This window comes from Colossoma macropomum, unplaced genomic scaffold, assembly GCF_904425465.1.
Source record: "Colossoma macropomum unplaced genomic scaffold, Colossoma_macropomum, whole genome shotgun sequence".
Taxonomy (NCBI): Eukaryota; Metazoa; Chordata; class Actinopteri; order Characiformes; family Serrasalmidae; genus Colossoma; species Colossoma macropomum.
In genome coordinates this window covers 14,524,014-14,551,424 of record NW_023494790.1, presented here as the reverse complement: position 1 = coordinate 14,551,424, position 27,411 = coordinate 14,524,014, and the positions used below count along the sequence as shown (strand labels likewise).

At 39.2% G+C, this 27,411-nt stretch overlaps 1 protein-coding gene across 1 annotated transcript in view; it reads right to left on the bottom strand.

Moving 5' to 3' along the window:
* The window catches only part of arid5b (AT-rich interaction domain 5B), a 105,808-nt gene extending 80,722 nt beyond the window's left edge, over positions 1 to 25,086 (bottom strand). Inside the window, exons 1-3 of the mRNA XM_036572256.1 lie at positions 24,958 to 25,086; positions 24,362 to 24,616; positions 15,840 to 16,074 (exon numbers count right to left, since the gene is read on the bottom strand). Of these exons, the coding sequence (XP_036428149.1) occupies positions 15,840 to 16,074; positions 24,362 to 24,616; positions 24,958 to 24,978 (511 nt within the window). The 5' untranslated portion in view covers positions 24,979 to 25,086. The remainder of the gene's footprint in view (positions 1 to 15,839; positions 16,075 to 24,361; positions 24,617 to 24,957) is intronic.
* Positions 25,087 to 27,411: the final 2,325 nt, after the last annotated feature.

The window sequence follows — 27,411 nt, the reverse complement described above, 5'->3', positions numbered from 1 at the left end:
AGCATGCCGTTCCGCTATCTACTATTCCACTCCATCTCACGAACCCAAATATTTGTTTTCTGGTCCCGCTTTTAATAAGCAATTTAAATATGTATTAACTCAGGACGCAGGTGTCAAACAAAAAGCAACAATGACAAGAGCTTTAGTAAAATGGAAAGCGCACTGTGTTTGCTGGCAAGCCCCGCTCCAAACGATGACAGCTCTCTCTATTTTAGCACACGAGTGGGAGAAAATGATTACAGTTTACACTGAGCTGAGAGAATGGCAGGGAAGAATGGCATTACTCGATGAAACCAATTAAAAAGTATTTAGAACGTGACACAAAGGAGTGGATTAGATGCCAGGAGCAGATAAGAAGATAGTACGCTATCAATGCACCATTGTGTCGATTTCTTCATCCACACTTACTGCTAGACATGGCCTTTTCAATTACTGCCCAAAGAAGATCGCTCATAATTACAGGGGCCGTCAAAAAAAAAAAACCTGCACGCTAAAGGATTTCCAGCCGCTTTGAATGGCCTGCTGCTGCTTCCTATGTCTCAGAAAATAAACAAGAGAGACAGGCCATGCTTGATTTTTATTTTTAATTTCTCACTCGCTGAGCCTGATCAAAGTTGATAAAGCAATGCCATCGCCTTTTTGTGCTGCAACTACAAAGGAGGATGAAGATGAAGGGGAGAGATGTTTGAAGTGCGCAGTGACCTCAGTCTGGCGAACGCCCGCCACCATATGTTTTGTGAGATGCCACACTGATATTATTTAGTGGTGGACGATATGACAATATGATACCGCCATCATGGGCAATTACATCACAACAAGCATACAACAAGCATAGAATACTGAACAACTGCATGTTTCTTTATAAAAAAAAAGTTTAGAGGAGACACCCAAGTATTGTAGCTGCCTAACTTTCACTCTATTGTCAGAAGATTATGAGGGCGAGTCCCTACAATGCTGAGATTCTGGTCCTGTTTCATTGCATGTCATGTAGTCTGGTATGTGAAAAAAAAATCATCATGGTAATCATGGTCTTTGACAGCATTTTTTAAATAGCACTATTAGTGCACTGTGTCTGTTCAAAGTCATCAAGAATGAGACATATCACCAAAATTAGAGCCTGACTGATGTGAATACTTACCAATTTTGGGAGGGTAAAATCCTGATAACTGATAATATCGGCCAATATAATTTCATATTTATATTTTATATTTCAATTTTATTCTTTTTCAGTTTTAGTTAAACTGATCAAAATTTCTGCGTAATTAAATGGTTAAAGCCATTCAGGCTTTCACACAGTTTGGTGTGAAATGCTGCATTCTAGGGAAACTTACCAGTTGTTCATAGTAGTTATGACAGGAGGCAGAAGTCTGAAGAGTTTAATGTTTCTGCAAGCCCCTCACAGAAAATTATTACATACAATGGTGATAATAATACACTGCCTGTTGCCTGAGACATCGTTTTCCAAAAGGTTTCTGATTAAGTTTTGGCTTAAAACGTACTTAAATCTATTTATTTTAATCCATTCATGGTGGAAGTATGTTGTGGAACAACATGGTGGAAGAACGTGTTGTGAGACAAAATAGTTCCCAGAGGAAACGTACCTTTTCAGATTTAACACTATTTTACCATCATAAACATAACATATAAAAAACAGAAAACACACATAGGTTCACTGGTGGTTTTGGATTGTAAATAAAATGTCTATATTTGTGCTGTAGACATTACAACTCCTGGTTCCCATCACCACCACTGTAAATAGATCTGAATAAGTAACTTCTCTGTAATGAACCATTTTCATCAAACCACTCTGTTTGACTTTTCATTGCAACAATGGAATTAGGCAGAAATGTTGAAAAATCTGTGGAATTTTCTTTAAATAGGGCTTTACAGACAGATCTGATTGTTCTCTTGTCACATTTCTTAAATTCAAATTAAAACAGACACTCAAATTCTAATAATATAACAATATAAGAATATTAAAAATATAATAATATTAAAATTATAACACAGAGATGCAGCTAGACAGAATTTTTTTTGCAGTTTCGGTTTCTATATGTTACTATGTTCTATATTTTTTCATTAGTTCTTATAATAGAAAAAGGTAGTTCGTAACATATTCATAACATGTTATTCTCATGCTAAAAGTTGGGGTTGGACATTTTTTACATGGTTTTGATATTTCAACCATGATTTTTTCCTGTTCAAATTTACCAGTTCAGCCTCCTTCTTCAGGAAATCACATGTTCAAATCCTGGCAGTGCCATGAGCAAATAAACTGCCAATTATTAGCACAGTATCTGCAATATTTTTCATTAAAACTGATAAAATTATGAGTCATCTATACTGATCAACATTACTGGTCAACCAATATTTAACTCAGGGCCTAATAACATTTTCATCAAGTATTGTGATATTATACACTGCAAGTAATGATTTGCAGTTTTAAAGTAAGCTACCTAAAAATATTTAAGTTTGTTTAAATACTGTATCTTTAGATCACAATCTTTACATCTTGCCATTTTGCTGAACCCCAATATTAGTGCAGGGCGATACTGACCATAGGCAGTATCACCATATTTTCCAAATATATCACATATGATGTTTACTACTCTACACTTGATGAATGACTTGTAAACCTGACATAGCATGACTTCTTGACTTTCTTCTCTTAAAAATACAAACTAAATATCAATACTGTTGTGTGAAATGCCAGCATATCAGTATTAACGATATATATATATATATATATATATATCACCCAGCCTTAGTTAATAATGAAAAAAAAATTTTCATGATTAAATGGTGGCAAGTAGTTTGCACACCAATAAAATATTTTACATCAATGCAACTGCTTTATTTAAATTGCCTTGTTTTGGCAGGAATTATGTTGATGTAACATTTTATTTGTGGGCAACTACTTGCACATTTTAATCATTTAATCTCCCAACACTACTTTATACTGGTATAGTCTACATATTTCCCATCACTGGTTGATTGCATTTTCTTACTCATATGCAGTTAAATATATGTGGGAAAGCGAATGAGTGCAACATTGATCACAAATAGTTGTTTTTCACTAGGTCACTGGCCCCTACGCTCACACAGGGCCAAAGGTCAAGCTGACAAACAGTGAGGGCTAGCTCCTGATCGGCTGCAAACTGCAGGGTCATCCTCCCACAGCCATGTTCAGTCAGGGCAGCCGGGGAGAGAGCAGTAAGAGCACAGCTGACTAGATAAATGTGGCCCAGAGAGCTTTTCTGGGCAGGGTGGCGTTAGTCGACACAGGCACGGTGGGAAATTTGTCACCACTTTGAACACATACTGCTCCCTGTGCCTTCCCCCTGCCATGGCCTGCAAATCAACCTGACGCCTGTCGCTGGGTGGAGGAGGGGGGGCAACCCCCAAGCACAATACCACATACTCAAAAGAAAAGAAAGCAAACGCACGCAAACACACACATACACAAAACCTATAAATTCTACTGCCTAACCGTATGGAACAATAAATACACTACACGCCAAAAGAATGCAAACAGTGATTTAAAATGTAAAAATATACAGTTAAAGGAACAGTTTGGTGAAAAATCAAATGTACAAAAACTTCCACATACTGCAAATGTAGTTAATCTGCCAAGTCTGGTGTCCAAATTTTACTTATGCTAATGTTGCTAACAAATACTAGAAGTCAGCAATCACCCAAATCTTTATCAGAAATATATCCTCCAAACTTCTCTCAAACCGCTTAAACTGCATCTAGTGTTCAATTACACAGTAAAGTTTTGTTCATTTTCAGCAAAAAAAAGGTCATACTGTGCTGTAATCCACATCGACAAGTCTGTGCAACCCTAATGAAGATCTGGATGCAATTTGAGCGAGTTGAGAGAAGTGTTTAAATATATTTAAATGTTTGTTAGCTTCAATGCTAATGCTGACTGAGTGAATATATCTGATGTTACATGGACAATTGTGTAACTTTTATTTTTTACCAAACCATTGTTAATAATTTGACAACAGTCAACACATTTCACAGTTCACCTAAAGAAGGTTTTCCACAATAATCCATTGGTTTGCAGTGGAACATACTTGGTTGCAATCATTTTACATGGGAAAAGCCTTTACGCTCTTTGTTGGTAACAGTCCTTAACTTTGGGCAATTTCTAAATTCTTTACAATCTCCCAAAATAACACATGATTGAGTTAACTGAGCAATCAGGAGCATCTGTATATAAGAATTAGGTGGAAACTCTGCACCTTTAGTCAACCCCTTTTTTTCTATGTACATAAACATATTACTGCCTGTTATCTCTTGGCCTGTCTCGCATATATCTTAAATCAGTCGGCTAAATAGTGCAATCAGATTGATTTCTGGATATTAAGATGAGGCAAGAACAGAGATGAATTTAATCAGTGAATAATTCAATATTCAGGCACATAGTAATCATGCCTTATAACTAAAGAAAGTGAGCTGGCACACTGAATACCATTAGGAGTCCACTGCCAAACAGGGGATTAATTAGGCCTAGAGATACAGAGTGTGCAAATTCCAGGACGTTTAATATTTAAGGAAGCACTTCTTGAGTTTCGCAACTCCCACCCCCACCGCTTGCCCGACATGCAGTGATTGGCTGGTGATAATAACAGATTAGTCATCCTGACTGAATGGGGCTTGGCACCACACACCATAAAAAGCCGCATTGTACTTTTCTGACAAACACAGCCGGCCCCCTCAGGTTCAAATGTATAATTCCACAATGGGCTGCCTGGAGGTGGTGGGCTACTTACTATAACAGGACACTGTGGTATTAACATTTAATTGAATTTTCCCCGCTTAAAAATGCAGCTGTGAAGGGGGGAAAAAAACAAAGGGTAAAATGTAATAAAGTAGTCCGATAAATGATTTTCCATGTTAGTAACCTTCAAGAAGCTTTTCCCTCCTCACTGAGTTTTCAGGCTGTTTAGGGGGCCTATTTTCATGTTATGGTGGTGGGGGGGGGTCACATCAATAACTTGACTGTTGTTTCAGACTCAGTTAACGGACAGACAATAAAAGTATTCATTTCCTCAAAGGTCAGGCCTGGGAGACATGCACATTGTTCTGAGTGATGAGCTGGCATGGCTACTATCTCCAGGCTTGGGCCTGAGCCTGGCCTGCTGGAAGTGCCGGAAACAGAGCAAAGTAACGAAAACAAACAAAGAAACTGAGCAATGATTATGGCACATACTATTTCTACCCCATCCCCGCCCCCCCCTGCCACACACACACACACACACCCCTCCATCTCTTTTCCCTTTGTGTGAAAAATAGGAAAAAAGAAATACCACAGAAAACCTGTGCCGCCATTATTAGCAAACTAACAGACTTTTTCCACATCAGTTCCCGGCCTGCAAATTTAGAAATGCTGGCACTGATCCACAGTGTAGTCATAGGGGGAATAACGATATGAGCAGATCAGTGGGTTATAATGGACAACAAGCCCTGTAAACTTCCAAATGGGCCTGCCAAAAATCAAAACGCAATGACTATAAAAAAGACAAGAGAGGCAGACTGAGAAAACTTACAGAGAACATGCATGGACAGACCTGATGCAGTTTTTAAAGACAGTTTAAAGGAAATTACCATGATTGTTGAAACTGTTTGGGTTGGTTACTGACTACAAACACAGTATCCAAGTGTCTGTTTCATTTGTTTCAACTGAATGGCAGGGCTGTCCTTGCACGGAGTGGCCCCAGTGTGTTTTGTTGCAAAAACTGGAAAAAGCCGGCTCGGCAGCTGAAATATTATAATTTCAAACATAAAGAAATATGTTTAGAGTATCTGCATAATAATGTGTTTTGTTACATGCGGCCCAAATATAGGACACAATTTCCCGCTTGCGATCCGCATGTAGCAACATAATTTGTATTTAGTGCGGAATACATTACTTTGGCTGTGAGTGCTAACATGTCATCTGTTTTTCTCTCTTTCACCCTCTTTTGCATTAGCCTCCTGCCTGTGTCAGCACAAACGTTTCTCAGCCTGCCATTTTCAGGACATATGAAAATGAAAATCACACAGATCCTCCGCTCCAAATCAAATGCAGCATTGAAGCTTTTTTGACGTGAATGTCATTTAATTGGCAGGCTCTGCCAGCGTCCCCCCGTGCAACGAGTCTGAAACATTCCTCCTTTCGGAGAGGATCCAGAGAGAGGCCCCATGCCAAATACAGTTACGGAAGATGAATTACTGCCATCTCTTTTACTTCTGTTGCCATCGCCGCTGCTGCTGATGATGGGCAACTGGCCGGCTGAAAGCAAATTGTGGCCTTTGCCACAAATCAAAGCCGGATCTGAACACGAGATGGAACAGGATAAACACGCACTGGGCTCCTGTCAATCGGGCTCAATGCTGAAGATTCAGAAGAGTTCATAATTTGTCCGCCTGCCCCTTTTCTTTTGCTGATCATGCCTGATCCATACAGGCCTGATGGCTCAAAAGAGGAGAAGGGCTAGCAGAGTGAAATACAGAAGAAAAGAAAGACTGTGAGAGAGAGCAAGAGAGAGAGAGAGAGAGAGAGAGAGAGAGGGAGGGATAGATGGATGGATGTATGGATGGATGGACAGATAAAAAACTCATGAAAGTGTTGTAAAAATGCAACTGAATGTGGTGACTGCATTGCATCAACTGGAATAGACAGAATCGATCAGAATTAGTTATAACAGTATTTAAAGGGGAATTCCACTGATTTTTCAAAATTTCTGCATAAGAGTAGTTTTATCTTAAATTCATTCTAGAGAAACTTACTTAGTAAGAATTGTTCTCAGTGGTAGTGAAAGGAACCAGATGTCCAAAGAATTCTGCGTCTAAAAGGTATCTCACAGAAAGGTATTACAAGAAATGGTTACAAATACTCTGCCTGATGTCTGAGACACTGTTTTACAGTAGTTTTATGATGAGATTTTGACCCAAAACATATTTTTAAAATACATTCATTGTGGAGGGGTACATGCTTGGCATTATGACGTAGAGTAGTCGCCCCAAAAAAGTTTCAGATTTACGGCTATATTACCATTATTAACATTACATATAGAAACTCAAAAGAAGTGTAGGTTTACTGGTGGTTTTGGACAGGAAATAAAATGGCTATATTTGCGTACACATCATGACTTCTGACTTCTATCACCACCATTGTACAGAAATGTGAATGGCTTTGCTTACATCTCAGGAACTGAATTATGCAGCAATTTTTGGCCAAATTAAAATTGTCAGGCTATTTTCAAATGTACAAATTCAATAAAAATAGTTTGGTGTATCGTCTATATCCCACTACAGTGCAGATAGCTCCTCTGGTCCCACTGGTGTATTCAGTGTATTTAATGAAATGAAAACAGCTGTACCTGTACAATTACATGAAATCTGAGATCTCATGATGCATTAAATCATTTCCTAAACAATCGTACTTAAATCTAGGTCACAGCTTTACACCACTAGTCAACAGATGTGTATCAAAAGTCTAATACCTTGAATGTATAATTCAAAAACAAAAATGTTTGGAGATGGTTGCATGGTGACAAGTACAGATTCATATCCGTCCATAAATGGGAAAAAAATGTCTTTTTTTTCCACAAAGGCTGTTGGGTTGAACATGTAGGTTCTTTCTCAGACTGATGTTGTGAGGAGTCAGGTTTCCAACAGTGAGCTGGTATCGCGTGACTGACAAGGCAAACATAAAAACACTCTTTTAATATGAGCTGTGCAGGCAAATAAAAATTCAGATTTATTCCTCCACCATATTGTCAGGCTACATTAACATCATCTTCCCTAACTAAGAGAGAAAAGCCCCTCCCTGCATACTTGTGGATACAATCTGACAGGCAGGTTGTTAGGTGCTATTGTTTGGGTACCAGTGGTATAACTGTGCTAGTACATCTTGTGCTCAGTGAAAGAAAAGACTTTTCAGATATATTGCTCTCCTCTGGCTGCTGCTTACTCAAACAGCGTGCACAAACATCTGGACTCCTGAATCAGCCCCTTGTTAGCCTTAGCAATCCCCACCTGGTGTTAGATTACACATCAGGCATAGCCTTTCTATCACACCTATCGTTCCTCCTATAGCTCGGCAGGGTGTGGTTTCATACATCCTGTGCACATCACAATGCTCACCTATTGTCGACACGCAACAATTCCACTTTTCTGCAACCTACAGCACTGTGCAAACATCAGAGACCACCATTCATTCATGTCATTTCCAGTCCAAATGTTATTAAGTTATTCATTTTTCAGTGTCAGGAAAAAAAGCAGAAAACATTACACAGAAGCCCTTAACAACTAAATATATCAACATTTTTCAGCATTTAATGTGTCCACCACTTGACTTGCTTTCTGTTTTTCAAAGAAATCTGTAGGGACATTTTTCTTAGAAGTTGGTTGCATTTTCTACTTCTCACAATCCAAGTATTCAAACACATTCAATGATGTTGAGGTCTTGACTCTGGGGTGGTCAGTCCATTGGTCTGAGAACATGATCTAAACATTTGTTTCTTTTTGGTCGATTCCTTTTCTCAGTTCCGGCTTCCTGACAGCGAAATATCCTTTCAGACACAAAGCTTTGAGTTTTCTGGGGAAAGGGTTTTTTTTTTTTACATCTGAATTACTGTTTATCTGATGGTGACACTTTTGGTGGTCTCCCAGGACTTCCACTTCCGTTTTACCTATGTCTTTTAATAGTTTGAGTAAAAATGAAGAGGGGTTTCTGATTTTTGCACAGCAATGTATATCTAAAACTTTTTGTGTCATATAAGAGCGAGTGCCGACACTCTACAGCTAGCAGTGGGAAATATGACAAAATAAGTAATACTGCATTTACTAAAGATATCTTCACAATATGTAACATATATTCTAAGGCCATTTCTGTTCCATTTGCCATGAAACTTTGACAATGTTTAAATTATGTATTTAAAAAACAATTATTTTTAGATTCAAATATGACACTGACACTACTTATTGCTGTTTATAAGTTCTCGACAACTGATATAAATAGCTACTGTTTACCTCTTTAATTGGTCAGGGCCCACTGGTGGGCCCAACGTTTTATTACACATTTCTATAATATAAGAATAGCTCAACCAGTTTGCACTGAAGTCCCTGTTGTTACTGAATAATAAGACTTAGTGTGCAATAAGCCTGGGATTTTGAGGAGTTAAGAAGCATGCAGCAGGCCAGAATTCTCCATGTTATATTCAGAAAAGCTTATTCTGATATAACTTATCACAATATTATCATATTGTTATTTTGCCCAACGTTATCTACTGCTAAAATCAATGTGGGGCACTTTCATTGAAAGCTGTGTGGACTGGAGGATAGACAAACAGAGAAACAGACAGACAGACAGACGCTTCCTCCTGTTAGACTTGTGACCTGAATCCCATCCGGACGCACAGTAATGAGCTGAAGGAGACGAGATATCGGCATCATCAGGGAATTTAATGAGGGAAAATATATCCTTAAGACACAAAGTCAAACTTCATCTGAATATAACAAGGCCAGAAGGGAGATACTTTAATTACAAGATCAGGAATACATCAAGTCAATTTTCAAGTTGTTTTGCTTTTTCTTTTTTTCCCTCCCTCCCTCCTCTTGTGTTCAGCTTCAGTGAAAGTCATTAAACTACTTGTTTTTTCTTCCAGGACAGCACCTTGGCAGCTGATACATGGAATATGAGCACTTATATGTAAGCGTTGTTATACTGTGTTTGCAATTACTGAACCATTGTGACGCTATAGGTAAAGTCTTTTAATGTCACTCTGTGTAGCTTCTTACTTTGATGTTATTTGTTTTCTTGTTCGTAAAGCACTTTGTGCAAAATTTATGGCAGAGACCACCCTTTATTTATGTAATTATCAGTCAAAACCACTATTACGTACAGGTTATTCATTTTTCAGCATGAGGAAAAAAACATAGTTAAAAGAAAACTACACAAAAGCACCCAACAACTAAATATCAATTATCAAATTACCAAATCCTTCACAGCGGAAAGATGGACAGAAACATCTGTGAATGTTATCAGATCTGAAGCAAGATTGGACCTTGATTTTTTTCTTATTTCTCAAAGATGAAAGTACTGTTTTGTGATGGTGACAGTTTTGGTGGTCTACCAGGCCCCACTTTCTCTAAATCCTTTAGTCATGTTTTAAACTCTAGTTTTGCAAACTCCTGTGTTTTTTTCTCCACTTACGTTGCTTTGACTTTCCACTTTCTTATGCAAGTGATTTATCTTATAGTTGTTCTCCTCAGAAATATGATTAACTTGTACTTAATGGCTGTTTTTGACTGAAATAAATGAATGTTAGTCTCTGACTTTTGCATAGCACTAAAGGTATAGTTTATTGTAATTTATAATTATCATTATACTCCGAGCAAAACTCACCAGCTGAATATTTTCATTCATGAACCAGCTGATCCAGTGTGAATGTAAAATCAGGGCAGGTGGTAAAAGCGAGCTGGAGATGTCTGAAAGGCCTTGAAATAGCACTGGGTTGAATGCGACTGAAACTGAAACAGGCCGTCATTAAACAGAGTTACTTTTGAGGACAGTCCGAAGCACTGCTGTATCGCCACACGGCTTCCCCCGAGCGTGCTGACTGGAGGCTAACATGGCAAAATCTTTATACCTGTCTTCTTGTCTCCCATGAGACAAGGCTCAAATTATCCTGCTTTGCCATTAAAACCAGCAGACTGGGCACAGCTTTTTAAAACCTAATTATGATGGTAAGGCCTTCCCGTTGGATCAGAACACACGATCTTTGACACATCTCTATAGGCTAAGTGACTCCATTGATCGCCAAACGGCCGACAAATTGTGGCGAAGATGATAAGCGTGGAGTAAACTGATTACGGACGCAAATGAGCTCTCTGGCCAAATATTAGAGGGAGCTTTCTTTTGTGGAGCGCTCTCACATTCAACTTCTGGCACACTCTACCACTGGCTGTCATCCATGTGTGCTGAAGAAAAAACTCTCTCCTTTAATTATTAAAACACTTCCCATTTTTGCAGGTGAACAACTGCTTTTTTTATTCAGAGGCTTCAATTATGGCCAACACCTATATGTGCAGTGTGCTATTTCACTTATGATCAAGGCAATTTCCACATCAATTGCAGACAGCTCCCTTTCTTTACCTGCGTTAAGCAGCACTAAAAACACTCTGGTCCAAGAAAACAGATGGAAGAGCCATCATCTTAAATCCAAAAGGCCCCCTCATCGCTGCTTGTGATTCAAAATGAAAAGGCAAATTAGTTTATTCCATGTCACTTACAATTCGTGCTAATTCAATACACCCTTCAAAAAGATAAATAGTCTTGCTCGCAAAAGCCAGTGGAAGGTCAAAACCGAGCCCAAAATTGACATGTCTAATTCATGTGGCAGTTTCAATTAATGGTTTATTTCCCATCAGCGGAGCTGCTTTTTAAGTCTGCCTTCTGCTACTGAAAAGCGCTGCCCTGCTGAATGATCCCTTTCTTTCTGTGGCTAACAAAGAAAATTGCGAGAGAGAGAGAGACAGAGAGACACAGAGATGGCCCCTGGTCCTCTGCCAGAATATTTTGCCTACCAAGCGTATCTGCGGGCACTTTGAGTAAGTGCATTTAGAATCCTGACAACATAAACAGGCTAATACAGTCATTAAAAAGCGACTTATTAACAGTACAGAAACGGCACCCTCACAATGCGCACAAATAATAAGGTTAGGAGAGTGACAGTAAATAAATCACACATCTTTTTTCTTGCCCTCCTATTGATTCGCATTCGCAGCTGTAGCCTCCATGTAAGCTTAAGTGACAAAGCATCCATTATTGATTCCCCTATCTAATCTCGGTATAGGCAGCTAATACATCAGCCAATTCAAGGGCAATTTAACATTTGCTTCCATGGACTGAGACAAAGCTGTATGCAAATTCCAGCAACTGGCAAAGTCAGTCTGTCCGTCCACTGCTGTATAATTACTCCCTCCCGCTAAATGGGGAAATATGTAAGTATAGCTCGCTTAGATGTCTTTTCAATCCGCCTGCAAAACCTAAATGGTCTGGAGCAAAAAAGGAAAAAAAAATGAACGCTCTGCTTTACCAGTTTATGCACTTAAATAAGACACTTCACAGAAAAACGTGGCTATTCTTGTTTGGCCATTTCTTGGCTTCCAGCAGGTATCTGCTATGCAGGAATGCAGCCAAAATGACATATTTATATGGCCATAAAGCTTGCACCGCAGCGTTTATATTCGACAGTGAAGGACTTTGTGATAACTGAGGCATGTTACAGATGTATAAATGCATGTCATGTTGTTTCAAACACCGCAATAAAAGCGAATACGCCAGCAACCTTTCACTTGGGATTCTATTTTTTCCTCCTTAACAATGCAATCAGAGAAAAAACATAATCATGCTGAGACTAGTGCACTCCTAAATTAATGAACATTTAGACACCACATTGTTCGAAGCCAATGACAGATGTAAACAGAGGAATGAAAGGGAAATGCAGGGAATACTGATGAGGAGGTGGCACCCTGCCTGTTTTAACCCTTAGAAGTCTAGAGTTATTACTGTCATTTTGCTACTTACATGTTATTACACAATCTAAATTTATTATTCAAATGAAATTACATAATTAATAACGTAGTTAGCTACACAATGAGTTATATTTACATTTGGTTTACATTCTGTGTCAAGGCAAATGCCTAACCAACAAAGCACTCTCATTAACCTCTTAAAAGTCTAGAGTTACAGTCGTTTTGTTAGATTATTTAAGGGTACATTTATACTTGTAGTTTGGTTCCCCTGGTCTGGACCAAAGCAGGAATGACGCACTGTTGCAGTTTAACTCTGGTTCGCTTAGTGTTCACATTAACACATTCAACATCAAACCAAAAGATGCAAACAAAAATCATATTAGTAAAACATCACAGCTGATTGGGCAGATTTTTTGACATACAATAATTATGATAATGTCCACAGAACTTTCTGAATAATGCTGTTCTCTGTTCTGATCTGGGCTCATTGGTTTTATTTATGTCTCGTTTTATCTGTCTTATTATCTGTGATATTAGAGCAATGAGCCACTACGTTATGTTGGTTTTGCATGACGCAAAGCTGTAACATCCTCAGGTGGCTTACTACTTTTACAAAACAGAGGAGCCTTGGCGCCTTATTATATAATACAATTTATGTGTATATCAAATATTTAATAATGACCTCAGACATGCCTCAGCCGTGTTTTAAAACCGAAACTATCTGTTCTATAATTACAGATTCAGAGCTTATGAACAGATGATAAAACACATGCACGTGTCAAAACAGCATCAGAAACACCTTTTCCATGTACTAAAGTTCTGCAAAGAGGAGACAATGGTTCAATCTGACTTTGGTCCATTTAAATGTCTTTGATCTGTATTACATTCATACTTCAAAAAGAATTGCAACAGAGTTTGTTTTGAAGCGAACCAAAACTGGCCTGCTCAGCGCGTCTCAGACCCCTTATTTGGTGTACACCAGTGTTCAGATGGCAGCATTCTCACTTGCTCTAACAAACCACAGTAACAGAGGAATCACACCAGGATTAGTTTTAATTGAACCAAACTTGCCAAGTTTAAATGTAAGCTTTCAAAGGTAATGAAGTACATTTACATTCCATTTTCTGTATGGACAGGTTTGAGCATGCACTTCAAGCTTTTCTCCATTGTTTTAATGTCAAGAGATTATAAGAACATGGGAATATTGAACAGGGTGCTTTTTTCTTTCCTCAAAACAAGACTGTACACACAAATCATAATCTTCTACATATGAACACAAAGGTGGCAATGAAAGTTTAAATTCACATTGTTGACAGAATTTTATTGCATGCTTCAGTGAAAAAATAATGGGGAATTGTACAAATTTGTAAACATTTCTGCAAATTAAAATTGCTAAGATGTAAACAAAGTCATTCACAGTGGTTTGGTTTGAAATGCACCTTTCTACACAAAATTAAAGTCAAAATGGTTGTGACAGAGACCAGATGTCTGAAGCATTTTTTCAGCAACCTCACAGAAAGCTGGTTAGTAAAATGGTTAAGATGCTGCCTAATTCCTTTGTCTTACATTGTTTTATGACTGTTTTGAGATTTGTCATCTAATGTTAGGTTTTGGCCTAAAATATATTTTTAAAAAAAGTTTCAGGGTAGTTTTCTGTAGGTACCGCTATTTCTATAACATAATAAACCTTACATTTAAAACTCAGAAGACACACACACACATTTTCTAAACCGCTTATCCTTCTGGGTCGCGGGGGTCATCAGGCGGAAGACTTATGTAGGTTAATCAATTATTTAGGATAGTACATAAAATGGCTATATTTGTGTTGTGGACACTGTGACCCCTGGTTCCTATCACCACCATTGTTGTGAAAAAAGAGTTTCTCTACAATGAACCATTTCATACCAAACCACTCTGATTAACTATACTTATGTATCAATGAGTGAATTATGCAGACATTTTTAAAAATCTGAGGATTCTTTGTTTTCAAAACAAAATGTAAGAAGATGCTTGACCAAGCATGCTAACATTGCTAATCACAAATGGAAGCCACCTATTAGCATGATGTTCACAATTTGCTTTCATTCTCTGTCAGTATCATTAGCATTATTTAACTGAGTTCTTCCTTCAAAAACCATAATGACTATCGCCAGCTTTCTTACCACATCCATCACATGAAAATTGCTGCATTTCACCCTTACTGACAACTGAGCGCACCACTCTTATCTGTGAAGACATCCTGTTTGTCTCGGCTAACTACAAACATTGCTTCGCTCTTGGATGCAGGTTAAATGGACACTTGAAATGGGTTGCAAATATTTGAGGGATTAAGAGCTCCCAATGATAGATCGCGGGTCGTAAGAAGTACATTTTTCCACACCGGGAGGTAAACACTGGCCGGAGCACAGTGAGCCTTATCTACAGTCAGTCCTTTCTTTGAATCTGTCATGTGCTTATGAACGAGGATCGCTGTCATAAAGCCCTGGCAGCTTGGCCTTCTTTTACAAGACAGCCTTGAAGCGAGTGAGAAAGATGACCTCCAATATTGGCGTCGAATCTTCATCGTCTCAGCATCAGGATGCTCTAAAGAGCTGTTCAGTTGGAATGATAAAAGATAGAGTTGGCGTGCTTTTATAGTGCACTCTAACAGCCAACAAGCCATTGCTCCAAGTCATTATTTACATATGCATAGTAGAGCTATGGGTATGGACAAAATGACACATTGCAATTATGCAGCTATGTATATCGACTGTGATAAAAGATACTAAAAACACATTGGTATATCCTTGATGTGAAATGAATAAATACCAGCCAGCATTCCTAAACCAAAATTACTGCTCGTTGGAGTTTGACGAATTCCTTACTAAAGGCTGCATAATATATTGCTTGTTAATCATTATCACGATGTTAGCCTTTGCAAAACTGATATCGCAAAAAGCTGCAATATGCAAATGAGCCCTCTGATGAATCACAGTGTGTTTTATTGCGTGCTAGGCATCCTGACTAGTAAGAGCTCCTGATGAGCACTTCTGTTTGTGCTTTGATGAATCAAGGTATTCATGTAATCCAAAGCAAAATTCAATTATTTTAGTCAGAATAAGGCAGACCTATCTTCAACCATATCACATTATTGATTTTAGTAATGATGCTCAGTGCACATAATAAAAACTTGTTATCTGCTGAAGGGCTTGTTTGCAGTACTGCAAAGACCAATATTCCAAAAGCTATAAATATTTTTTTTATTACACAGTCCTAATTAAAAAAAAAATTTCTTGGTATTTATAAAGAAAGCCATTGACAGTTACCCAGTTCAGCCTTCTCCCTCAGGACGTCCTTGAAGTTGAGACCGCTGTTGAGGGTGGACTCTCTGTATCTGTGGAGGGCTTCCCTCTGGCCATTCTTGCCCAACTCCTTGAGTGTGGAGGGCTTCAAGGGCATGGCCCTTAGGCCCTTCTTCCAACATGAGGCGTCCCACACCGTCCATTTCACCAGGTCTTCCAACTTCACTATGACCTTCTCTGACACTGCGATGATCTCGTCCTGCAGGGAGAAAGGTACTGCATTAGACCGGGTTACAGGCGTCTGGAGGGGACAGACATTGCATACTTGGATGTTCCCTTACCCATAAATTCTGAACAAATGAGAACATTGCTATCAAAAGGTAACTGTGCAGATTTCTCAGAACATGAAGCACAATGCAAGCAGAGAGGTGGAGCTCACAAAGCAGTGTAATTACACCAGCTGAACACCATGTAACTGTTTAATTGAAAGTAGTCTGGAGCACAGAAACAAACAGATCACAGTAAAAAATGCCAGAACATAGTCTGGATTATTTGTTTCATTCTACGGCACTCGGCTTTCATAAGTTTTATTTCAAAATGTCATAATTTAGAGAACAACAGGGACCACACACCACCAGAGAATTTGTAATTCTAGCATGAACATTGCTTAGTGCTGTGTATAAATTTGTACCATGTCCGGTAAACGTGTGACTGAGGACGCCTTAGCTTGAATTCTGTTCAACAGTCAAAACTATAGTTGAACAATTTAACATGTATTTGGCTATTTCTCTTTGTTTAAGTGTTGTCTGCCCTTTTTTCACCATTTTCACTAACTTATCTTGCTTCAGTCCTTCAAAAAAAGGGACTTGCAAAAAGCATGGATTTGTGTAGCGTTTAGCTAACACTACCTGTCTATGACGACTTTTTATACCCTAATATCATGTCCATTGTTAAGTGTAAAAATGTGCACTCAAACACACCACGAACACTACAGCTGACAGCCGACATGCACCTACAGCATCTGGCGGCCAACAGTTTGTTAGGTGTATCCTGTAACTAAAGGTTTAACAAAAGATGAAGCCTCCAAATACTAAATAAGGAAACAAATACCAACAAAGCAAAAAAATACTCAAGTATTTGAATTATTCTGGTCATCCTTATAAATGTCCAATAGAAAAAAGGCAAAAAAAGAGTTTTGTACATGACTTGGTAGAGGAGAACATGAAGTCTTGCTTACAGAAGGGAATCTGGGGAACAGATGCATCAATATTTCCCAGAAGTCTTGATCAAGCACTTTTGACTGATTCCCCAGCATTCTCTCCTAATGGAGTAACGCTGCAGAGTCACTAACTTCTCCTTGACGTTTCCCAGACATGATCCAATAAAAGCAAGCACAGATCACAGGGAGTACCTTTTTTACAAGGGCTGAATATGCTCCTTATGTAGTATACATCTACTATGATACATCTAGAGAGTAGCACCGCTTTGGCGATCTAGGCAACTAGCACTGTTTTAGGTCAAAACATGAGATTCATCTTCTTGCTCTCAAACAATAGAGGACATTGTCATCTGAAACAAACAATACCAGACTTATGAGTAAAAGAGAGTCATATGGACAACAGAGCCATATTTGAGTAATATCTTGAAACATCTACTGGCTTGCAATGCCCTATAAAAATGGCCCATAAAAAACAATTCAATCAGTGAGCGAATTATTACACAACTGTCTCATACCAAACCCTGTGTTGCAATGTCAATGGGGTCAGCTGTTAATAAAAGCAGCAAGGATATGAATGTGATGTCTCTAATTTCCTTTAATTTTCCATGGGGGGGGATGTGTGCATTCCAGTAGGTTTACATGGCATTCCTCCTCCAACGGCCGAATATTACTGCAGTCTAAACAACATTTTTTCATTCTCCCCACAAATGGAAACGGTCTCCCTGCGGGCTCTCCAGATTACGCACCTTAAAGTTATTGCAGCACAACGGCCAGTGCAGCCCTGTGCATAATAACCACTTAAGCGCAAAGGCATCTGTTTCCATGCCCCTATAAAGCTAAGTGGGTCAAACACTGTTAATCCTAATGGCGACACAGCAAACTTTACTATGAGATCATGAGCTCTAGCCTGCTGCTTTGAAGATCTGACACTGCTCCTTGGCTTTGACTGGAATATTACTGCAAGTCTCGGTTTCTCCAATAGGCTTCAAAATGTAACACATGTATTTATACATATACATATTGTATTTGTACGAAACCTGGCACTTCCAAAATGGTGACTTTACAGGAAAAGGAAAAAAACATTCTTAACCCCTTGTTACATACTAAGGCCTATTGTTCAGTAACTACAAGGACTTTAATCCAAACTAGCTGAGCTATTCTTAGATTACAGAAGTGTGTACTAAAACGTTATGCTTGCTGATGGGCCCTGGTCATTTAAGGAGTTTAACTTATAATGGAGCTGTTAATGTACAAATATTTTCTTCCAAGTAATTTTAGACCATTTCTTTTGGTCCATTCATCATGAAATGTTTACAAATGTGAAGGGGAGCTAGTGTTTTTAAATTATGTAAAAAAGTGAAAAATAGAGATACAGGGTTTTGTTCCAACAGCGACAATATATAAAATAACAAAAAATATAAAAATATATACACTCCCTTTCAAAAGTTTAGTATCACTTATTTTCATTTTTTAAATTTGATTCAATATCTTAAAAAGTGTCGACTGAAATGCTGTAAGTTAGATACCAGAAGATATTTTATGACGTTTTATTTAATATTTCACTTGTTGTCAATAAATTAATAAATGATAAATAATACACTGAAATAATTTATTTATAGTAATCCCTTTATCTACGGAGCTCATTCTTATTTTTATTTTCCAAACTTAATATGTGTATATATATATATATATATATATATATATATATATATATATATATATATATATATATAAATATATATATACGTACACTTTATATTATATATATATATATATATATATACATACGTGCCCTTTACATTCTATGAACATCTGATGATGAATGGACCACGAAATTTCTTGGAATTTGTATTTTCTGCTTCTCACAATCCAAGTTATTTTGCCAATGCTCTTCCTTTTTTCTATTTCCTTTTCCCATTAACAGCTTCTTGACAGGTACATGCCCTTTCAGACCCATTGCATGTAGCTGTCTGCTTACAGTAGAAGGATGAACAGAAACACTTGTAGATTTTTTCAGAACTTTTCAGAACGCCATGTTTTAGATTTAAGGTTGGGGTTGTGCAGTAATAACAACTGGCTCCATGTAATTACACCTTAAAGGGGGGTAGGAGGGGGGAGAGGCATTAGCTGCTCTGAGTGAAGCAGTAAAGTAACCCAACGAAGCCCCTCCAACAGCATCACACTGAGTCTGCCTCACTCCACTGAGCTGGGGGGTCAGGCCAAGAATTCCCCAGGTCACTGCAGATTTGTACACCTGCTTGCATGCCTATTGAGTTATTGACCTGGTAACGTGAAAAATGTGCCTAGCGGATCCAGAGGAAGCCTTTTTTTTTGAAAGCTGAATGTTAAATGAAGTATTTTTTCCTGCCATTAATTGATCTCACCCAGAGCTCAAGTTAATTACTTTGTCATGTTAGACCAAAAAAAGAGAGAGAGGGAAAAAATCAAGCTAATATAATTGGACATGAGAGCAAACAAGGCAGTCAGTGCAGCATGACCCAATTGTAACCTGTACCGATATCTTTGAAACAGCCTTCTAGGGCTCCTGGGAGAAAGCTTGATAAGTATTCACGCATTTAGAAACTTACAGCTCATGTTAAAGACTTTCTTAATACCCACACGGTAATCGAGTGCCCGAGGCAAGACCTTGTCAAAGAGGTATAGCACTTCTAAATAGTATTATCATAGCAAATTCTATTTCTCACCCGTCACACTTGGGAGAAGGTATGGCGAGGATCTATACTTCTGCAATTAGCACTTATCAGTGTCAAGAAATCAGCACCGCTGGCTGGGACATAAATAACCTCGAAATGCACAACTGAAATCTGCTCTATATCAAATGCCACTTAGCATGCAGGCAATAGGCATTTGTGCGAATTTGGATGTGAGGGCACAACATGGCTTACTGTGAAATATGATGACACCATATAACCAAATTAAACCCATTTGTCATGAAACACTAGATCTTAGAGAGACGCGCAATGCAAATGTGTCTTCTCTAAGCCCGAGGGGGGAAAACAGCAAGAGCGAAAATCTAGACAGCAAAACTTTTTTTAAGGCTTCCCTGTGGTTAACAGACAACCACCATCACAGAGAGCTAATTACTGAAAAAAACGTAGCATACCTCAGCGCAGTGCTGGACAATATTGATAAAACTCAATATCTTAACTTTTTCCAAATGTATCACGTTATCAAATAATATTTAAGTTTGCAGTAATAAAGTTACAGAGTAATTCCACTGATGTAATTCGTTAACTCATTAAAATGTAAACAAAGTCACTTGTCACTATTTGACCATCATTAACATTACACATACAATTTCAGAAAATGGGAAAGTTGACTGGACTTTCTGGATAGTAAATAAAAAAGCCTATATTTGTGTTGTAGGCATTGTAACATCTGGTTCCTATCACCACCACTGCAAAGAAAATCTGAGTCAGTACATTTCTGTACAGTGCACCATTTCACGTCAACCCACTCTGCGTTTATTTACATCTCAACAATAGAATTATGTAGAAATTTCAGTGGAATTACCACTCTGAATGAACCCAAGCATGCTCAGTACAGCTACTCTGCTAAAAAAAATGTCAAAGCTCATTTTCATTCAACTGTTTTCTTCTCTTAAAATTACTCCAAATAGAATCTTACGCAGTATTGTAAACAGTATCCAGACACAAACCACATTTCCACAAGGAAACTTATTATTTTAGTTTTTATGTATTTTAAACTGCTCTTTAAAACAATCAGCACCCAGCAAATGACGTGGTGAAATGAACTTTATTTTGGCCTATAAATGCAGCTAAAACTGGAAATCAGTCTCATTGTGTGCTATCAATACCGATAATCCACTAAAAACAAGATATCCACCGTCAACCTGGCAATCAGGTTTAACTTTTGGCTGCGACACGTGACCTAGTAAACCAATATCAGTCACATTCTCCAGCTGATGTGAAGCATAAAAACCACCTGATGAAGAAAAGAATGTTACCTTTCGGGGGAAAAAAGAAAGGGAAAGACTGATGATCTCAACTGAACTATAAATATGTCCCAGGCATTCAAAACACAAACATGGACATCTGCCAGGCAGAAAAGACGGGTTTGGATCTCTGCCACAAAGCACCTCTGCAAAAGTCCCTGGCTCAAAGGCCTAGCCTGTTTTTTTCACTCCAGTAACAGCAGAGAGAGAAGTAACTAATTAGATATTACTGCCATTCCCTAGATCCACTCAATGCGACAGTGCACGCACAATATGGAGTTTGTATGCAAATGCACAGCCACTATCAATCCATACGGTGCATCGCTGCCTGTGTAATACTGCAGGTTGTATGTGGCTATGCAAACTATGGCGCGATAGAGAAAGCGTTCAGTGCCTGCTGGAATCTGATATGGAACCTATTTATAATGCGCAAACCCTCATTTAGTTCTGCCCTTATGTCACATAAGCGCTATTCAAGACTATTGCCAATGTCGATGCAGCTTTCACTCCTGCCAAAGCGCTGATATTATGAGCAACAGAGCAACAAAGCTGCAGAACAACTGGGTCCAATTAAATACGGGGGAGACAGGGAAAAGAAAAAAAAGCCCACTGTGGGAGCAGTCTTCTCCGCTCACCGAAAAACGTTTTTCTTTCTAAATTAGATAGATTGTCTCCGAAGAATAATCACAAACATGACTAAAAAAACACAAAAAAGGAAAAGTTCCCTCACTCTTTTTGGAGAGATCCAATCCAGATAGATGAAAGAGAAGAGAGGAAAATAATTAGAGGAGGAAGAGAGCTCTGCGACACAAGAAGAATATCAACAGCATTCAAAGAAAAGCATGTTTGCGAAGGCCCATGAGAGCAGATACAGTCAGTTCAACAAAGTAGAAACAGCACATGTCTGAACGAGAGTGTAATGTTGCCCTCTCTAGGCTCAAGGCCTAAGTGTTAAATTCTATAGGCCGAGTGCCAGAGAGTGAGTGAGAGAGAGAGAGAGAGAGAGAGAAACACTGCGGGCCCTTGCGCTGTTACAGCCACCACTGCTATCCTCCTAATGAATGACTAACTCCAGCCAGAGGGGAAATTACATCACCTGGGTGTAGAAACAAAAAAGCATCTGGAAACACAGTGCCCTGCTTTTATCCCAGCAATCATAGCTATTTACTGCTCGCATACATACACACGTACGCTCACTAAACATTAGCACATTGGCTGTCGTTTTGGGTGAAAGCTGATTATCGGCCCTATTCTTGTGAGCACTCTTCAACGGAATGAAGCTTTGGCTAAAAAAAAAAAAGATATCAAATGCTTGGGGGGGGCGTATCTTAAAATGTTTCTGTGTATCATTTATTACAAGAACAAGATGTCCCGGGGTGACAAAAACAAAGGAAAGCTCACCCCCCCACCCCCCACCCCCCCGTTCTCCCACGATGTCTTTATGGAGAGGCAGTGCATGGACTGCTTGGTGCAAATGCAAATGTAATTTAATTGGACAATCTGCTGAGTGCATGGAGCCTGTTAGAGGCGGAGGCGTTGCACGGCTCACGTTACTGCAGGTGGTTAGGTTGACACTCAATCTCATTGTTATTTAAATGTTGCATGTCTCATTTAGCAACTACATAAAGGACACGCAGTACAAAAGACTGATGCGTATCCTTCTCCCCTCGGTCCAGGACTGGAGCGTCCAGAGCAAAAGTGGACTAGGCAAAACACGACTAAACACGTTTATTCCGCCTAAAAATAGTCACCTGGCAGCTGCTGACAGATAAAAATCTCTTTTCCCCTACACTGTGAAGTAGGCTAACAGTCTGAAAAGTCGAGAGCATTGTCCTTGGGCCTTGTAATCCTATCTCTCTCGCTCTCTCTCTCCCCCGCCGTTTCCAGATCAGCAATCGGGTGTGCGTAATAAATTTGAAAAGCAAATAGTTGGCATTGCTCGTGAGTGGGGGGAGGAGCATAGGTGGCTGGAGGAGGAGAAGGAGGAGGAGGAGAAACGGCAGGGGGGTGGAGGGGGGGTCTGGTGTCAAATTGGAAAGAGGACAGGGGTCTGATCAAGTGAACAAACAGAGCGTTAAGTCCTAATGTTTTTCCCCTCAATTCCACCTCCCTCTGTTGTGTCAACAGCTTGGGCGCACTTTCAATACCCGATACTATCGCCTTAATGTTCTTAATCATTTCATATGCCTAACCTTGACATTTCACCCAGACAAAAGCGTTTTAAACCTGTTGCTTATTATAAAAAGGAAATTTGATATTCTGATCCACTGAGTGAGAGAGAGGTACAGTAAGAAAAAAAAAGTTCAACGTTGACTTTTTTGTGTTCTCTGATTACACCTGTAGTGCAAGATAAAACAGGTACAGATACCACGCAAACCAGCAGCTGGCTATAAAAAAAGAAAAAGAAGCAGTCGTGTATTGCAACACAACAGAGGTGGGGGGTGAAGGAGAAAACTAAACACGATCAGCATGTGTTGGGTTAAATCCACATGACAAACAGACATTTATTTTCCTCTCTTTTCCACAGATTGCTCGGATGTGCACAGTGTGTCTGTGTGTGCGCACTGAGGCTGCAGCACTTTTGACACAATAACCTTCATAAATGTCACTCGATGCCTTTAAGGCAGCGCTGGCTCGATCAGATCAGCTTTGCCTTTAATCATCGATTCGTCCCTAAAAGCGTATCGAGTGCAGTCATCATAATCATAAACAGCAACTGTAATAACACTGCTAACCTCTCGCTTTGAGCCCACGCATGCAGGGCTTGCATTTAACATTTACATGCGGTCAGCTTTTTTCCTAGAGCGAGTAAAAATAGTAAAAATGCTTGTTTTTTTTCGCTCCAGCATGTGCACCACTGCAAATACAGTATTAGCTCACACCACACTGAGCCTCTCTCTCTCGCCTTTCGTAATTTCCGCACTGTTGTTGCTATATGACACGGTGTAGTGCCAAAAAAAGATCACATTGAGGCAACTTCAACACAGCAAAAACCACACGCTGTTCAAGTTGCTAATGTTAATTTTTTGGAGGGGGGGTGACAAAACAGAACAAGACACGTTCATCGCGTATGTAGGTATCGCAACACAGCGCTATTTATCAGACGTGATATGATCTTAGTTTGGCAATATCAGGCCGAACAGCGATATCAGATGACTTAAAATGAGAGGAAATCGCCGCACGTAGAGCAGTTTCAATGCAAGCAGCGAACAGAAAGCGGAATAGACGTGAAAAAGCAGCACACAGAGGTCGTGTTTCATCGATTAGCAAGTGTGGAAAGAGTATCAAACGCGTTACGAAGCAGGAAACGAGACGCAGCGAGAAGAAGAGTAAATGTGTGATTAACGTTACCTCGCCGTGAGTGACAGTTCTTCCCTGGGGAGTGTCTTCTGGGAGAAAATAAAGTTTGGAGCTGGATAAAAGTTGCTTGTTCGTCCTTTCTTCCCATAGCAGCTGGAGCTCCGCTATGCAGACCGGGTCCTCGGGTTTACACCTCACGAAGAAAAAGTCGCCAAGGGACAAAATCCTCGCTTTGCCTTCAAGGTTAAACCTGAACGCCTTGTAGAAAACGTACGGTCCGTGCAGACCACAAGGCGAGCCTACCCACTGCGGGAAGGGGAAAAAACATCACAGCATGAGAAAGTCATTAATTTACACATTAATTTTTTGTCCCGGTTCAATGCTTATAAAGGCAAATTCACGTAAATACAAACGTATTGACCGTTACAAGAAAGAATGTCTAATCACCAAAGCAACGAAACACAGAGCAGCACCACCATTCAACACTGATAACACAATAATGAGTAATAAAATGTTAACTTTTCTCTTCAAGTCGCCTGTTTAGGTCCTCTATCATGTAGCGAAAGGTGTCTGCGCTGTAAATACATTTGTCAGCCCTGACTACTGATGTAAAACGAGGTATAATTCGTAGTAAATGATGATAATACCATGAGTGAGTTGGGCTCCATCTCGACGCTCTGAATTGATTAAACTCAACATTCACTCCAAACTTGTTGGCTTGAATGGATCGCTGCGCGGTCCTGGAAGGGCGAAATATCTGCTCTTCGGGCAGCACACAGGCTCCCAATATGAGATCGACGCCGAGCGAACTGGCGGGACAAAAAATGTGCGCAATGGCGATCCAATATTTTTTCACCCGTCGCCGTTTCGTTTCACGCCCTTTCGGCGCCGCTCCGTGCGCGAAACGATCATATTAAATTCGAAACACGGTGCGGACCTGCGAGACCGTACGAGTTGGAGAACGATTGACGTCGATTAATAAATGTCATGGGCGCTTTGAGGTCGAAAGCTGCACTTTGCCAGGATTGTGAGAGAAAAGTTAGAATGCTGCGGGTGCTGGTTAATTTTTAAAACCTTAAATGTGGCGGTATTATCGGAAAATGTAAACGGATGGCTTTATGTATCAGCGAGGACCTGTGTCGAGGACGTTGTGTGTGTGTGTAATAAAGAGAGCATTTCCTGCAGACCTGCAGAGATTCAGGGGCGCTCTTTTCTCATTCTTTTCTCATTTTCTTTGATTTTTTTCTTTTCTTAATATTTCTGTTCTGCTTTTGTGGTCTACTGTAACTCAGATAATGCGGTAGAGCGCAGCTTGGTCGCAGAGAACAGCAGCAATACTGCATCCAGATACTGCTCTTGCTCTGTGTTGTTATTAATGAGCAGTGAACGCCGCTGTTTTTTTTTTCCCTGAATCGCTGCCATTAGGGCTTTTGATAATGAAAATGATCATACGGGCAGTGTAGAACAGGTTCTCATAACAAAATAATGAGCCTGACAGTCCTTTAAAAACGAGTCTGGCTGTGTAATTATTCCTTCTGACATACTGTAATGTAACCAGTTCGCTACGGATATGTATCTGTAGTCTAACGACTTAATTTGCAGCGGGCTCTTGTGGATTTTCTGCTGAAAAATAAGAGAAAACATCAGCCGTACGATTCCAGGAACTCGAAATGGGGCTGTTAGGTTTCTAACAGCGAGCATATAATGGTATATGTTTTATCAGCAAACAGGATAGTAAGCTTCTCTGGACATTTTCAAAAGTGACGTTGGTATTAAAAAGGTGCGCTGTCTCAGAGATTATTTTTCAGCACTGCCATGGAGGGGAAAAAAAAAAGTTGCAGCATATCAACTAGCCTATAGCCTAAATTACAGGATGTAACGTTTACGTCAGCGTTTTGTGTGTCGTCTTATGCAATGTTTTATCTCAAGTCACGAGGAGAACGGCTTGTAATTGTGGATTAGAGATGGCAGTCACAAGAAACTTGAGCTGATGGGTTTAACCAGTGCGGGGAAGAAAAGGCGGTACATGGTGAGAAACTGTGAACTATGAAACATGAAGCATTTTAGCATTTCATATCCAAGCATTTAAAGGGGAATTCCGCCCATTTTTCCAAATGTCTGCATAAAAACTTTGTTACAGTGTAACCAGAGTCATTCAGTGATCTGATGTGAAATCTGTGTTCTGTTAAAGAATACACTTACCATATGAGATGTGTTCACAGTGCTGGTGATAGGAACCAGACGTCCGAAACGTTTATTACACCTCCCAAAGCCACCTCACAGAATGTTATTACTCTGAAAAAAAGGTTCCTTAAAATTTACATGATTCAAATGTGTACATTGGCTCAAGATGAATGAAATATGCTACATTAACATAATTACTATATGTAAGTACTTAATTAACCTACTTCATGTATTTTTTTTCAGTGTACATGAAGACATGGTTATGCATACGCTGCCTGATTCCTGAGACATTATTACAGTTTTGGTCCAAAACTTATTTTTTTTTAAGATGTGAATGCTTGGTGTCATAGGGTACCCAAAGAAATCAGATTTTTTATTTATCCAGATTACCTTCTATTTCACTATAGTCAGCATTATCATATTGTTCTTATCATAACAACATAATGACTATATTTGCACTGTACATATCATGACCCCTGTTTCCTATCAGCACCACTGTACACTCTCAGAAATAAAGGTACTAACCTGTCACTGAGGCAGTTCACCTCTTGTCACTGGGGTGGGACCCTCAAGGGTACATCTCAGTATCTTTAGTCAGGGAACATAACTGTACCATAATCCACTGAAATGATATTTTCTAAGCTGTACTGACTCCACACACCCCGTCTCGTCTCCAGGCTTTTTATTTTATTATTCTGTTTTAAAACATTCGGTTATGAAAAGGTGCAAATACAAACTTTTCACCTGGAAAAACTTATTTAAGGTGCACAATTAGACCTTAAAACCACTGTTGTACCTTTAAGGGAACATTTACATTGTTTGTACCTTGATGAACTATTTATGAAACATTTAATATGCCTCTTAAAGCTGCCTCACATAAAGTTATTGCAGGAAGTGGTTATGCATATGCCGCCTGA